Source organism: Salvia hispanica, chromosome 3 (genome assembly GCF_029641045.1).
Source record: "Salvia hispanica isolate PSC_SH4W2 chromosome 3, Shi_PSC_v1, whole genome shotgun sequence".
NCBI classification, from domain to species: Eukaryota; Viridiplantae; Streptophyta; class Magnoliopsida; order Lamiales; family Lamiaceae; genus Salvia; species Salvia hispanica.
The window spans coordinates 35,311,973-35,325,870 of record NC_142694.1 but is presented as its reverse complement, the minus strand read 5'-3'; the positions used below and the strand labels follow the sequence as shown (position 1 = coordinate 35,325,870).

At 35.6% G+C, this 13,898-nt stretch overlaps 1 protein-coding gene across 8 annotated transcripts; it reads right to left on the bottom strand.

Moving 5' to 3' along the window:
* Window positions 1-45: 45 nt before the first annotated feature.
* LOC125213408 (MND1-interacting protein 1-like) lies at window positions 46-10,988 on the bottom strand. Of its 8 annotated transcripts, none has more exons than XM_089067584.1 (7): window positions 10,729-10,988; window positions 10,015-10,221; window positions 9,578-9,684; window positions 6,859-9,424; window positions 6,499-6,555; window positions 4,712-6,067; window positions 46-716 (listed from the first exon to the last, which is right to left on the bottom strand). In XM_089067584.1, the coding sequence occupies exons 5-7, from the start codon at window positions 6,535-6,537 to the stop codon at window positions 240-242; spliced, it is 1,872 nt and encodes a 623-aa protein (XP_088923710.1). In that variant the 5' UTR covers window positions 6,538-6,555; window positions 6,859-9,424; window positions 9,578-9,684; window positions 10,015-10,221; window positions 10,729-10,988; the 3' UTR covers window positions 46-239. The 8 variants fall into 8 exon arrangements, with proteins under 8 accessions (XP_088923710.1, XP_088923711.1, XP_088923707.1 ...); XM_089067585.1 differs by having other exon boundaries at window positions 6,859-9,141; XM_089067581.1 differs by having other exon boundaries at window positions 6,859-6,919; window positions 7,217-9,684; window positions 10,137-10,221.
* Window positions 10,989-13,898: the final 2,910 nt, after the last annotated feature.

Here is a 13,898-nt window from a genome sequence, read left to right as displayed (position 1 = left end):
TATAACTATAAATTGTACTCATAAAATTGTGAGGAACACTTAGAATAATAATATAAGGTTGAAAATCAAGAAATAAGGCAAAGGTATATGAGTTCTCAAACACTTCAAACATAATAAGTTCAACAGAAAATGCAGAAAGAGAAAGCAGAATATCTGATCAAACACAATCCAAACTGCCAGCAGAAAACCAGAGAAAATACTTCTGTTTATTTATTAAATTCTGCAACCACGATAAATTACTAAGTCGGGCCGTAGCACTTGATGCTCTGCTCAATATCCGCACCACAGAAGAGGCAACGTTGTTTAGCCATCGAACTGCTGGTGCGCCCTTCATGGCAGGATGCGCACAGCACCTGGTGGGTGCACGGCAGAAAAAGGATAGAAACATCATTGGTAGAGCATTTCATACAGGTCCAGCGCCTCGAGGACTGACTAGGAGCATTCTTCTCCAGAGATGGTATCTCAACACCATTGTATAAAAATTTGTCTCCCTCCAATGACACAACCGACATCTGAAAGAACATTTGCACACGAGACAGCTCCTGTTCGAGCCTCTGGATATCATCCTTTTTCGCCCTCAAGGCAATCTCAGCATTTTGACGACGTTCCGCCAGCTCCTGTCTCAAAGAGGCTCTATGTGCCTCTGCCCTTCTAGCTTCCGTGCCCTCGAGAGCAATCGTCTGCTCCTTCTCCCTGCCTTCCTGCTTCCATCCTTCCTGCAGTTTCAGTGAAAGGAAAAAATGTTCAAACTTCAGCTGCACATACATTGAAACTGCATTGAACGATAGAAAGAGAACCTAATCAACAGTATATACGAAATTAAAACAAACAGGTTATTTCATTTGTATACCCATTATATATCTAATTTAGGGACAATAGTGTAATATGATATACTCCTATACTACTCCCATTATATTGGAGTATTTATCTATTAAATCTATTACTACTATTTATATCCCTTTTATTCTAAGGATAAATGTATAGAAGTCAATCAAATATATGTAGTACTATATATATACCTACACAAAACCCATCGAGTCTAGTCCGTGCATATCAGATGAATTAACATATGAACAAGGATAACTATTCTGCCAACAATTTACCAAGCCAATCCAAAGTGTCAGTTAATAGCAAACAAATAGGAACTACGACCAGCTCACAAGAATATATCTGAAAATGAACTTGAACTTAATCTTAGAAACTATTGAATCTAATCATTCCTATGAAAAAAGCACTGCTAGTCTATAGGGAGTAAAAGGCGACCAGTCCCTTGCACACGCTCATGAAAGAGGAGCATTCACAGCAAAGATATGTTTGATCTACCAAAACAATTAAAGGATTAAGAAGCAGATTGTAAGCCATTAACATACTCAACAAAATCGTAAACCAGGTCATGCTCGAAAGGAAAGTTTATAAACTATACTCAACAAAACCAATGACTTTCACCACACTAATCAACCACATGCCAGCTGATAAAGAATACTCAGCAAATCTGAATTTATTAATGTGCATGCCAAATATTCCTATCACCAGACTGGAAAAAAAAAAGCAGCCTCAATAGGAGATATGTCTTCCAAATAGGGCCAACTAAAGTACTCCATGTATTTAATGGAAGAAACTTCTATGTTTTACAGCAATACCAAGAACTTGGGGAAGGAAAAAACTAATGGTGACAGCCAAGTGCAAAAGCAGAATTTGAGTCAATGATATATGGAGGTGTCATCAATTGCTAACTTTTCTTAAATTGCTAACTTGCTAACTCATCAACGCAGTATCTAAAAACTGTCAGGACGGTGATATTAGTATGTCAACACAAATTTAGGTGATATACGTATGTCTTTGTATTGACATCTATCTTTAAAAGTCAACTCAAAGACATAACATAAGTATGTCAACTAAATTTATGTTGTCATGCTAATGTCATCATGTTGACATTTTTAATATCCTGCATTGATGAGTTAGGAAGTTAGCAATTTAAGAAAAGTTAGCATTACAACGCACCCCATGATATATGTTAGTAAATTGTCATGGGATAAAAAAGTAGAGAGGTTAACAAGACAAATATTATAGGAGGGCGGTTAAACCTATATCTATCTACAACGACATTGCCTTCAGCATCGAGTCTTAAACACATTAAGGTCGACGCATTAATGTATCTACCTGATGCCAGCTGGCAATTAAAGGATTGCTAATTTTAGATGGTTTATTTAAGTTTTGTGAGCAAGCTGCCAAGATCAGATAAAAGACTAAAAATCACTTTCAACCTACAAAATTACAGCACATAACAGATTTGTAATTTTCAGACTATAGAAACTTTTATGTAAACAGTAGGAAGATTAGATATGTCATATCTAGAGATTTGGGGAATGAATGTCAAGGTTATATTTGATCTTTTTAATCTATTTCCATCCTCAATTCGAAACTCTTAAAATAATATCAAGCATACTGGCATTTTAGGACACGTCATACTAATAGAGAAAATTCTTCTCCGTCTGTACTCTCCAGAAACAATAAAAATAAAATCAAAACCTTGCTTAAATTTCCAATAATAGCTTTAATTGACGTATACATTTTGTATCTGCAGTTATAGTACTATCATTATTAACTCCCTCGACTTTCACAAATCCTAAACGCTTATGATAATTAGAAATGAAAAGGAACCGAATCACCTTTGGTAATATTTCACGTATCCAATTTATTTGTTACCAATTCGTTCTCCTAACACAGTTGACAGTTATTGACGACTTTGTCATTCAACATTGTATTAAAGCCAAGCATTGAAAAGATCCTAGTTTCAAATCTTAACATTTGCTCATATATTCTCCCACCCTAAAATTAAAAAGAAGATAATAGAAATAGTCCCTAAATGCACAATATTCATGTGCACAACACAAACAGTGTTAAAGTATTACAACTGCCCTATGTAACAACTTAAGCTTGGTGATGAGTTGATCTTTCAGTACAAAATCATTTGCATAAAGTTCAGCATAGTCGGAAAATTCACTGGGTAATAAATCTTATTGCCTTATTAATTATGTGGTTTTGATGATTCATTAAAAAAAAATGACATGGACCTCTACTCCTATCAGAAATTGCAAGAAATCCACAATGCATGAAAGATGGCATCTAAGTACAACTTCTGTGGAGGTACAGCTATGTTACGGTTGTGGATCCATTACGATAAAATTATTAATCTCAATTATATATCGTCACAGCACTCTCAAAATCTATGCGATTATGACAAACTCTAAGATGATTACGAACATGTGAAAAGGAAAAAAAGAGCTTCAATCATGTAATGAGTTAGATAAGGAAATTCTTTTGTAGTTCTGACTTCTGAACCTCTAATAATGCTCGAATAAGAGAATAAACCTCCTTATGGTTTGTTAACATCTTTTCATTTCTAAACATATTTTAATATGAGATAATATGTGAAAAATTACATAATTACTTTATATCCAATATTATTACTTGCTATGCTGAATTAAGTTTGAGTTTTATGATGGTGGATGCACAATTGCACATTAACTTATGACTCAAACTTTTTGAGAGTGTAGAGATGGAACAATGCATGGTTTAAGCTATGAGTCTAATAGTTGTCTGTTTTTCATCAGAGATGCTATGCCTCACTTTGAGCTTTGTCAAGCATCGTTACCAGTAATTATTTAGAAGCTAGCCCCAAATTCAGTTTTCGGTCTAAACTAGTAGCCTAGTAGGGATGCATTAGATTGACGACACACATCAAGCTCTGTAGCACCTTAGGGTATTAATCATACTAGACATCAAGTAAGGACAGTATGATTCCCGTATTATGGAGCAAAACACTGGCAGCATTAGATAATTACGATTAAGATTCTTTAGTCATGCACGTAGAAAGTAGTGAGCTGTAAGACAAATTATTAAGGGAAGGAGAAAGAATCTTAATCGTAACATATGGATACTTCTTTAGGTGATGCATTCGTCTTTTTATGGATATTTCTCAAACATATGAACAAATTTCCCTTATATGAAGGTAACCATGAAAAATATGCAACGGATTCGATGAGTTTAGAAGCTTTCAGCTAAAGGTCAAAGCTTATCAGCACCATATTTCACAACTATAACAAATACTATAAAATATGCACTCGTGAATCGAAAAAGAAACTATTTGGTAAATCAAAGTAACAATACTCTTCACTCTAACAAATTGAGATTAATAAGAAATTACTCTTAGAATTGGTAGTAAATAGAACCCTAAAAATATGGCCTTCAGTATATGAAAACCACACATTGTGTTCCATAAAAATTGTAATGTACTACCTTTAATTTCTTTTGTATCATATTCTGTACACATTGGCATGTATGTAAAAAATGTTGCATGTTTATGTGATATAGGGGAATGGTTGGAACTTGAAATGAGCAATCCGAGGAAAATTATCAATGACCTACTTTAAGATGCATAAATGGCCTAGTTGCAACAGAATCAATCAGGAACTACAGCCAAACACGATGCAAAGCTTAGTATGGAATATACTATAATGAAAAAGATAGTTTTTGAAAGTCAATAAGTTTCTTAAAGGGTAATTAACAAAAACAGGATATTGAAAAGTAATTAACAGAGAGCATCAAAATTTGTGCGCAAGATTGCAAGTTATTTATGGTTCAAGTAAATCTTCCAAATCAGCTTAAGAAATACTAGTTACTAGATATGGAGTTCATGAATATGACGAACCTCAGCTTCCTTAGCTTCCTTCTCGATTTGGAGAATATCGTGCTGCAGCTGTAACACCGTCTGCTTCGCCTCAGTAATATTAACTCTGAGGCTGGTAATCTGTTTTCCAAACGCGGCGACTTTTTTCATGAGTTTCATTTCTCTGTTTAGTACTCGATTTAGATCGCTTTCATACTCAGATGTACTTAGTCTTAGTGCTTCTGTATCTGCCTTAATGTGTGCTTTGCTGAGCTCTAGAGTTCTAACTATTTCTCTCACCCTACTTGCTTCACAATTCATATTTCTCAAAGTTTGTTCAGTCTCCATGACCAACAATGAGTATGCATTTTCGGCACAAAGGTTCTTATCTTTCAGGCCTTGCGAGTGCACTCTTTCCAGCTTCAACATTTTTAGTTCCAGCAAATCTTTACTCAACCTTTTTGCTGAATCTATAACTTTTGTTTGAGCCCATTTCTTCTGCACCTTCACCTTTTCCTCTAGGTCTCTAATACTTTTTATCAAGTCAATAATGAATGCAATCTTTGGATCATTAGGGCTGTTTTCCTGCCATTTGGCACATACTTCCTCTAGGAGTGTGAGAGTACTAGCATCCATAATATTTGAACCTTCTATTGGTTCACAGACTGCATTTTCCAGATCTTGTTGCTTGATGAATGTAGTGCCCATTTCCCTCTGTAGAGATGCCATCAGAATTGGAAAATCTTGTCTTATTTTTGATGCTAATCCAGGCGTATTAATGATTCTTTCCAAAAGCCCAACCCTCTTAGACGGAGATTCAATAATCAATTCAAATGGGGCTTTCTCACTAGTACATCCATTGCCATTATCACCCCCGAAGTCATGAGATGGCATGCTGGTTGATGGAACAGAGCCCCACTTTCTGGTTAAAAGAAGCCACATTGCATCTGACCTTTGCATCTCATCTGACCTTTGCAACCTTGGTTCAGTACGCAAGACATTATCAAGCAGAGCATGTAGCATGGCTTTATACAACTCCTTCATGTCCCCAAAACCTTTTCCTTGCGGCTTCACTTTTTGTTCAATAAAAGAAACTGTATTTGTCAAAACATTGTTCAGAAGATCCTTTGGACCATGAACATAGCCAGCATTCAAGATTGCTCTTTCTACTTCAGCCATGTCATACCCTAATGTCAATAGCCGATTTTTGGCTTTAGTGTACAAATCTTCAAGCTTTAGGATAAGACATTCCTCCAGTTCCCTTTCTCGAGCTTTGATGTTTGAAGTTGGTGGCAAACCATACTTAGAAACGGGTGCTTTAGGTGTTGTATGGTTTGTCTCATTCTTCGTTGACTTAGACTTTCCTTTGCCCCTTGCGTGCTTACCCATGGTTGTAAGCTGAACGGTAAAAACCCGATCATTAGACTTTTGAATTCTTGGTAGAAAGAAAACGTCATAGCCATATATCAGTGAAGCATTGAAAATGAAAATGATAAAATATGTAATAAGATCAAATAACTTTCCACCAATCACAATTTTCCATTGCAATACTCAGATTTCTAATTTAAGGCATATAGAATTAATGACAGGACGACCAATGCCCTGATATATTTATTGAGAATTATAAGTGAGTTATAATGTAGAAATATCCAAAACTTAAGGAATATCATCAAGAAGTCCAAGCATACTTCAATACTGGGATAACTACTTGACCAAAGCCGTTGAACAAAATTATATAGTATGTTGATGTTCTGTTCATGTTTTTATTACTTCAAAATACTGGTCATCAAAATAAAACAACAAGATACTACTAGAGCAATCTAATTAACCTTATGCATGTCATTGTCCAGATCCAAACCGTAGGTCATGCCTACTTCAAACCTTTCCTACATATTCAATTCAATATATATTGAGAATAATAAATAAACACAAAACAAGTGTAGCCTTTTCAGATAATTTAATATTTGAAGATAACTACAATGAACAACAACTCTATTATAAACAATCTGACTTACAAAGATTAGGAAAAAAAAAACTAAAATAAATATAAGAGAATTTTTTTTTCAAAGAAAATATATCAGAAAGGAAATATCAAATAGATCTGGGCTGATTTCAAGCTGTATCTAAAGTGAAAAATATATAAATAAAGGTTCCACCATAGAAATAAAGATTTACAAAAAGAATAATACCTGAATTAATTAAAAAATCTTCTCAATTACAAGTCTCCATATCAATTTTTCCAGCCAACATCTAGAGAAAGGGTTAAGTGATTGCAAGACCTAATATTTTTTTTCTCTCTGAATCTGTCTCAAGTTCAATGAGAACAAAGAAAATTAGAGAGGAGGAACAATCTAGACCACCTTGATAACACAATTTTGTTTTTTGTTTTAATAAATGGAATTTTCTAAATCCCAGACTACAATTAAAGCAGGTGTCGAAATGATGGGGCTGTATTAAATGCACATTGTATTTTGGTAGCAGATATAAGAAATTCTTCCTGAGTTAGTTACAGAAAAAGCTACTTCACAACAATTCAAATGTGGATACATATCTGGCTCTGATGCAAGAGATGCTTTACAAGGACCTAGAAACCTGGCTGGCCGTTCTAGTCCATCTGTCTAAATAAATAATAGGACTTAACTTAATCATGATGAGTAAAGAACTGAATTTTCCACCTTTTTACAAAGATAAAGAAAATCAATAATTTGAAATATTATTTTTACTCCAAATTTAAACTTGGTACATGCCTAAAAGAGAATACTAATAAGCTAATGACATTATGAGAGAGGGCCAAAAATCCTGCTGTCATGTATCCACAGATCTACAGTAACCAGTATTTATTAGTTTTTGCCCAAAATTTATTATGGTAAATATCTCACTATAGGATGTAGTAATTACTTAGCTTTCAACTGCCACATATAGAAACAAAAACATTGCCTGGAATTCTTATGCAAACTCAGCATCTTATTAAATGTTCCAAGGAAATTTTTATAATACATTAAGCCTGTCTATTTCTCATGAAAAATAAAAAAGCCATCTTTTAATTGTAACAATACCAAAATAAAGTAATTAATTTCCAGTAACAAAACAAAAAAAAATAGCACTAAATTTTAAAAAGATTTCAATCAGGAAAGAATTTCACTTCATAAAAACATTGGCATTCACGAACACCTGGTGCATTTAAAAAGATTGATGTTGTATTCTACTATTCTATTGAAAGATTGCACACTGACACTAAATCGTAAAAAACAGGTGGAATTTCCGCTAAAAGAGAACAACCTCAATCAGTAATTTACTCTTAGTCTTAGTGGCTCACTTTAAAAATTAGAAACAGTCTGAAGGTGAACGATATTTTTCTTAAGTCCTAACGGAATTTATTATGCATTACACAGTAGGGTAGGCCCTGGGCAAATGCCTGAAAAAAGAACCACCTGTGCCTTCCAGCATGGCCAACTCTGGCCTCTATGGATAGAAACTCATTAATGTTTAACCAAAGATTAGGAGTTTCATCAGCTCTGATTTTTTATGATAATTCTAATACATGAAGTGGACATGAACAAGAAAATTTTCATGTAGTAGGAATGTAGGATGTACATCAGAGCTGATTAAACAGATCTAAAAATCTGAACACACTAGTTATGGAGTTCATGAGGATATATAGATAGCATATATCCTCAATTACTAAGGGCTAGCTTTTGATTATTTCTCTCTTTCCTGGAAGGTGTAATTAGCAAAATTAATTTGATATGATACTTAACAGAGAAGGTTAATAGTACCACCGTCACTGAAAAGTACTCCCTCCGTCCGCCATTAAATGTCTCATATTTCCTTTGTTTCCCTTCCCCCAATAAATGCTTCATTTCACATTCCACTAACTTTTTATACTACTTTCTTTTATAAAGTCAAACAATTTCATAAAACCCGAGCCGGTCAAAAATGGGACATCAAATGCCGGATGGAAGGAGTATGAATATTTGGTTCGGCCCAGGTTTTAATGTATAATTGGTAAAGTGGGAGAGAAATAAAAGGTAGTGTAAATAGTGTTAGTGGAGTGTGGGCTCCACATCATTAGAAGTGTAGTGTAATGGCATAAGTTGTAAATAAAATGATGTGTAGGGGGTAATGGCATAAGTTGTTTAACTATTCCAAAATTAGAAAGTTCATACATTCCATGGATGGACTAATAAGAAAATAGTTCATACTTTCCGGGAATGGAGGGAGTAATAGATACCAACCAAAGTGTGACCAAGAAAGAAAAAGGAGTAAAAAGTCTACATGGGAACACAAAAATATCTTCATAAATGTTTAGTGACCAAAAACAAACTCCTTATACGGTTATACCTGCAACACAAGATTAATTATAAAGAGAAGGAAATAAGAAAACCTCCACTTCACCCAAGTCTGTTCATAGGTTCAGAAGTGCTTTGCTTCATCAATCTGCTCACCTAAGCTTAGGCCCCATCTTTTTTCCTCTGAAAATATAATTTATAAATACTACTTTCTGACTTTCATTAAGTTGTTCGAGCCAGAGAAAACAAAGGCAGCAGTTTGCACAAACTATTTCAAACAAATCAGGGCCTTCCCAGTGAGGTCTTTTGGTAATGTGTTGTTTGAGAGAATACCGGGAATTATATATGCTTTTAGGTGCAAGATTCATATCAACAAAGAAAGTCGACCAAAAATAAAATCAACTGCCTCAAAAATGTTTTTTTTCTTGGAAAAAGGTCTCTTCTTTCCCACCGAAAAACAGGATACCTACAAGAAAAGTAGCTCTTAATGTATTGCATTCACTGCTCAGCAGATTATACTCACCTTGTCTAAACTGGATCATTTAACGGTGCCGCAAGCAAGGAAGCAATAAAAATATCTTTTGAGGAAATTTCCTACTTTAAGGTTCTGAATACATACCTGGTTCAACTCCCTTTGCTGCTACATTTGCAGTGCTACGTAGTCATTACATATATAAGGTGATGAAATGGCAATTTTTAATGGTTATAGCCACCGAGATCATTGTACTGCATAGAAACAAGCCACAAAATTAGTGCATACACATAGCCCAATATATTTTCCTCTTCTGGTGCAAATACTTTGAAAAATAGAATGGCCGTGGAAAAATTTATTAATTCTTTTATTGTTTGACCTGCTCTTTCCTTACTTAAATCACGTTATGCAGGATATATATTAATGAGGTAAAGAAACCAAAATAGAAATAACATCAATAATATCATGTTCTCCTTTTATTGTCAAAATATTTAGTGAGGTAAAGAAACAGATTTAAAAGTAGCATCCCCAATAATTAGAACATACTCCACAAATTAGTGATTTTCTAGAAATCATGCACTCACTAGATAAACCATGCCTACTTCTGGACTACACATCCTTCGTGAATGATTGAAAGTTCTAGAATTGCTTAGCCCATGAACTAAACATTCATTTCCACCAGAAACAAGAAATGGCACGTCCATACCAAAACATCAAATTTCCATTCTGATGAAGATTCCAGTTTCTGTTCAACTCTAAACCGCCTATGGTCCAACAAAACGCACCAAATACTGTCGAAGAAAAAAGATTGGATCAATCGATAACCATTTCAATAAATTGAATTCCAAACTTAAGGAGTGTAACTAAAGATGTACATGGTAGGCAGTATTCATCAACAATAATGCGCAATTGGTACCAAGGATAGCAATGTAGAAACAAGATTTAAAGCCAAACTAGCTTAGTTTCCGAATATGATTGGGCTCACCAAACACAGAATTACTCATTGCAGTTCATTCGCCCTCAAAGAAGCGATGGACTGACTTGCCTATTAGTCATAACCTAGCAGCATGCTTTCACCACAAACACATAATTAGGGGAAAATTAATTCCTTTAGGCGCAATACATAGCCACGAACTTGATAATCTCTATACTTGGACCGATTCATGCAAAACCTAACTATTGTGCTATAATTATAAAAATTCAAACAACGCATTTTGCTAGTGCATATGGGGAAGTGGACAGGGAAAGAAATCCGAGGCAATCAATGATTATTATAGCATGAGATAATTGAGATCTACCATCAAAATGGAGCTGAGGAAACGGTGAATGCCAAAACCAAAAAGGTTTTCTTAATGTCGAGTCACGATGCATGCTTTCGATCGGTGAGATCATCGGAGAGGAATCAAATTCGATCAAATTCGTCATAGTAACGGAGAATTTTGGCTGGAAGCTGTTAATTCCTTGTGAAATTGAGGATATTGTTAGCATCGGCTCCTCCATTTGTGGAAAAATAAGAAGCTGTTTCTGTTCTTCGTTTCCTTTTCTTCTATGAGTTTTTATTTTTATTTTTCCTTAAAAGAAATATAGTATCGTGATCTTTTTATAATTACCTGTTATAGAATAAAATAATTTAGTAGTCGGATATGTAATATGTTCAAACTATTAGTAAATTTTTGAGTAAAGGCCCAAAATGGTCCACAACATATGACGATTTTACGATTTTAGTCCAAAATATTATCTTTTGAATTATTTGGTCCAACACAATTGAAAACGGGCCACATTTGGTCCTTTTTGGACGGCGCCGTTTAAAACTAACAGTCAACGGTTGTTTAGTTGATTTTGACCGAATTTATTTTCAATTAGAATTTTTTTAATTTTTTAAAAATAATATAGTACTCCCATTTTTTTTTAAAATAAATTGAAAGAAGATGATGTCATTTAAAAAAGCTGAAAATAAACTTAACCCTAATAAAAAATTTTGTCAAAGAGAGGGGGGCGCCTCCTTCTTCTTCCCCACTCCCGTCGTTGATTCTCTCACTCTGCCGTCCGTGCGGCCGTCGTAGCTGCCGTCGCACGGCACGTAGAGGCCATCTCCTCCTCCTGCTTTTTTTCTCCACGGCGAACTCACACCTCTCGGCTTGTTTTCCTCCTTCTCTTTCTAAAATCTCACCGCCTTCAAGATTCTACAATCCCACCAACAGCGGCAGTGTGAATCTATGCTGATCTATTTTTGTTTTCGTGGAATTTGGTTTCAGTTTGTGTAAATTGGTTGTAGGTTGCGTAGTAGAGCTATGGATGCAATTTAAATTTATTTATGATTAAGTTGAAATTTAATATACTACTCCTAAATTGTAGTACTAGTTTTATTTACTCATCGTAACTCTATATTGAGAAAAGAGAAAAAATTTTATTTTGTATTTTTTGCATTTTTTTGCATTTTTTTTGTATTTTTTTGTAGTTAAAAGTATTTTACATTTAAAATTTTCAGAAAAAAAATACTATTAGGTTATAATTTAGGCTCTAATAAAACATAATTAGAACTTAATTTGATCAAAATTGACTTAAACAGCCATTGACCGTTAGTTTTAAACGGCACCGTCCAAAAAGGACTAAATTTGGTCCGTTTTCATTTGTGTTGGACCAAATAATTCAAAAGATAATGTTATGGACCAAAATCATAAAATCGTCATATGTCGAGGACTATTTTGGGCCTTTACTCTAAATTTTTACTAGTTGATCATATTGGATTATCCTCTCAAAGTGGAATATATTGGGAATATAAGAGCATCTCCAATGCTATTAGGCCAGCCACTCTCTCTCCCTGCCACGTCAGCAGCACAAAAAATCTACCTGCCACATCAGATTTAGGCCAGCCATAGGCCAGCCGCAAAAAAAAAAATTCAAAATATACTACATTTTACGGAATTAAAATTACGATTAAATTACGGAATTAAATTTACGAGACATATACGGGAAACCTCATTAATTGCATTTAAAAAGGTACATAGATAAAAAAAATTACATTTAAAAAGGTACATAATAAAGAAAAAAAACTATCGCCGTACAGTCCTCCGTGCCCAGAACTCTTCAATTAACTCCTTTTGGAGTTGAATATGAGCATCCACTTGGCGCATGTTGGCAAATTCCTTGAGGCGGCCAGCTTCATCGAGAGGTACCCCTGTCGTACACTAGGGGTGGCCGTTCCGTGGCTTGGACCGGCTTCATCGTCATTGGCCCAACTAGTCAGTTGTACGCCTTCGTCTTCGACGACCATGTTGTGCAGGATAATGCAGACGTACATTATTTGGGATACGCATGTGACATCCCACAATCGCGTTGGACCCTTAATTGCCGCCCATCGAGACTGGAGCACACCAAATGCGCGCTCCACGTCCTTGCGCGCCGACTCCTGTCGTTCCGCAAAGTAGGCATTCCTTTCATCACTTGTTTGCCTGATCGTCTTCACAAAGACAAGCCACCGAGGGTATATCCCATCCGCCAAGTAGTAGCCCATATCATGCCGGTTGCCGTTGGCCACAAATAAGACGGCTGGACCGACGCCCTGGCACTTCTCGTTGAAGAGGGGAGACGAGTTCAGGACAGGTCGTTGTTCGACCCGACTATCCCAAAATACGCATGCCAGATCCACAGCCGGTAATCAGCTACGGCCTCGAGGATTATCGTGGGATTCTTTGACTTGTAGCCGGTCGTGTAGGCCCCCTTCCAGGCAGTCTGAAAAGGTTGTCGTGTTGCGTGTGTTCAAATGAAGGAAATAACAGGTTCCCTAGATCTGGCAAGTCCACTAGATCACGCGGTCTTGGAACTCGTTGGTCGCAAGGAATCCCGGTCGTCGGACACACAGAGCACTTTTTCAAAAACCCTCAACCACTTTACTAAACCTAGTATAAGGAAGTAGGGATCGATCCCACAGAGTAGGATGCGTAATATTCATGTTCAAGGATTTGGGAGTGTTTTTTTTTTTGTGTTGGCTGCTGGCACGCATTTTCTTGGGTTGAGGAAAAATAAATTTAACTTGACTTGGGAAACTTTAAAATTCTTAAGCTAACAGCTAGACCTAGGCAAAAATCATGAAAGAGCGTAGTAAAGGAAATTAACTGCTCGACACTTGATCTAAGAAAACTGCTTCACTACTGGACCTAAGAAATGAACCTACTGTGGGGACCATGACTGAAAAAGCAAAGTACGAACGAAAAGTTGGCAGAATAACTAACTCTCGTACTAACTAACAGCGACATCGTTTTCTACAACCAAATTGCGTAAAACTCTTAAGAAATTCAACATAAGCGAAATTAAAACAGAGCAACTGACATTTAAATCAAATTAATGCATGAACAACGAAGAACTAAACAGATCTGCATACTCTAGACGAAGCAAAACAGAAAAAAAAAAGAAAAAAAAAAACAAAACAAGAAGAAAACAGAATCCATCTAACAACTATCTTTCCACG

Bases quoted from the DNA above. Each gene is read 5' to 3' on its own strand.
- LOC125213408 (XM_089067582.1), bottom strand. From the start codon at position 6,537: ATGACCTACGGTTTGGATCTGGACAATGACATGCATAAG. The intron at 6,068-6,498 runs GTTAATTAGATT...TTTACCGTTCAG, and splicing joins TGGACAATGACATGCATAAG to CTTACAACCATGGGTAAGCA. The intron at 717-4,711 runs GTTCGTCATATT...CTGAAACTGCAG, and splicing joins AGGAAGCTAAGGAAGCTGAG to GAAGGATGGAAGCAGGAAGG.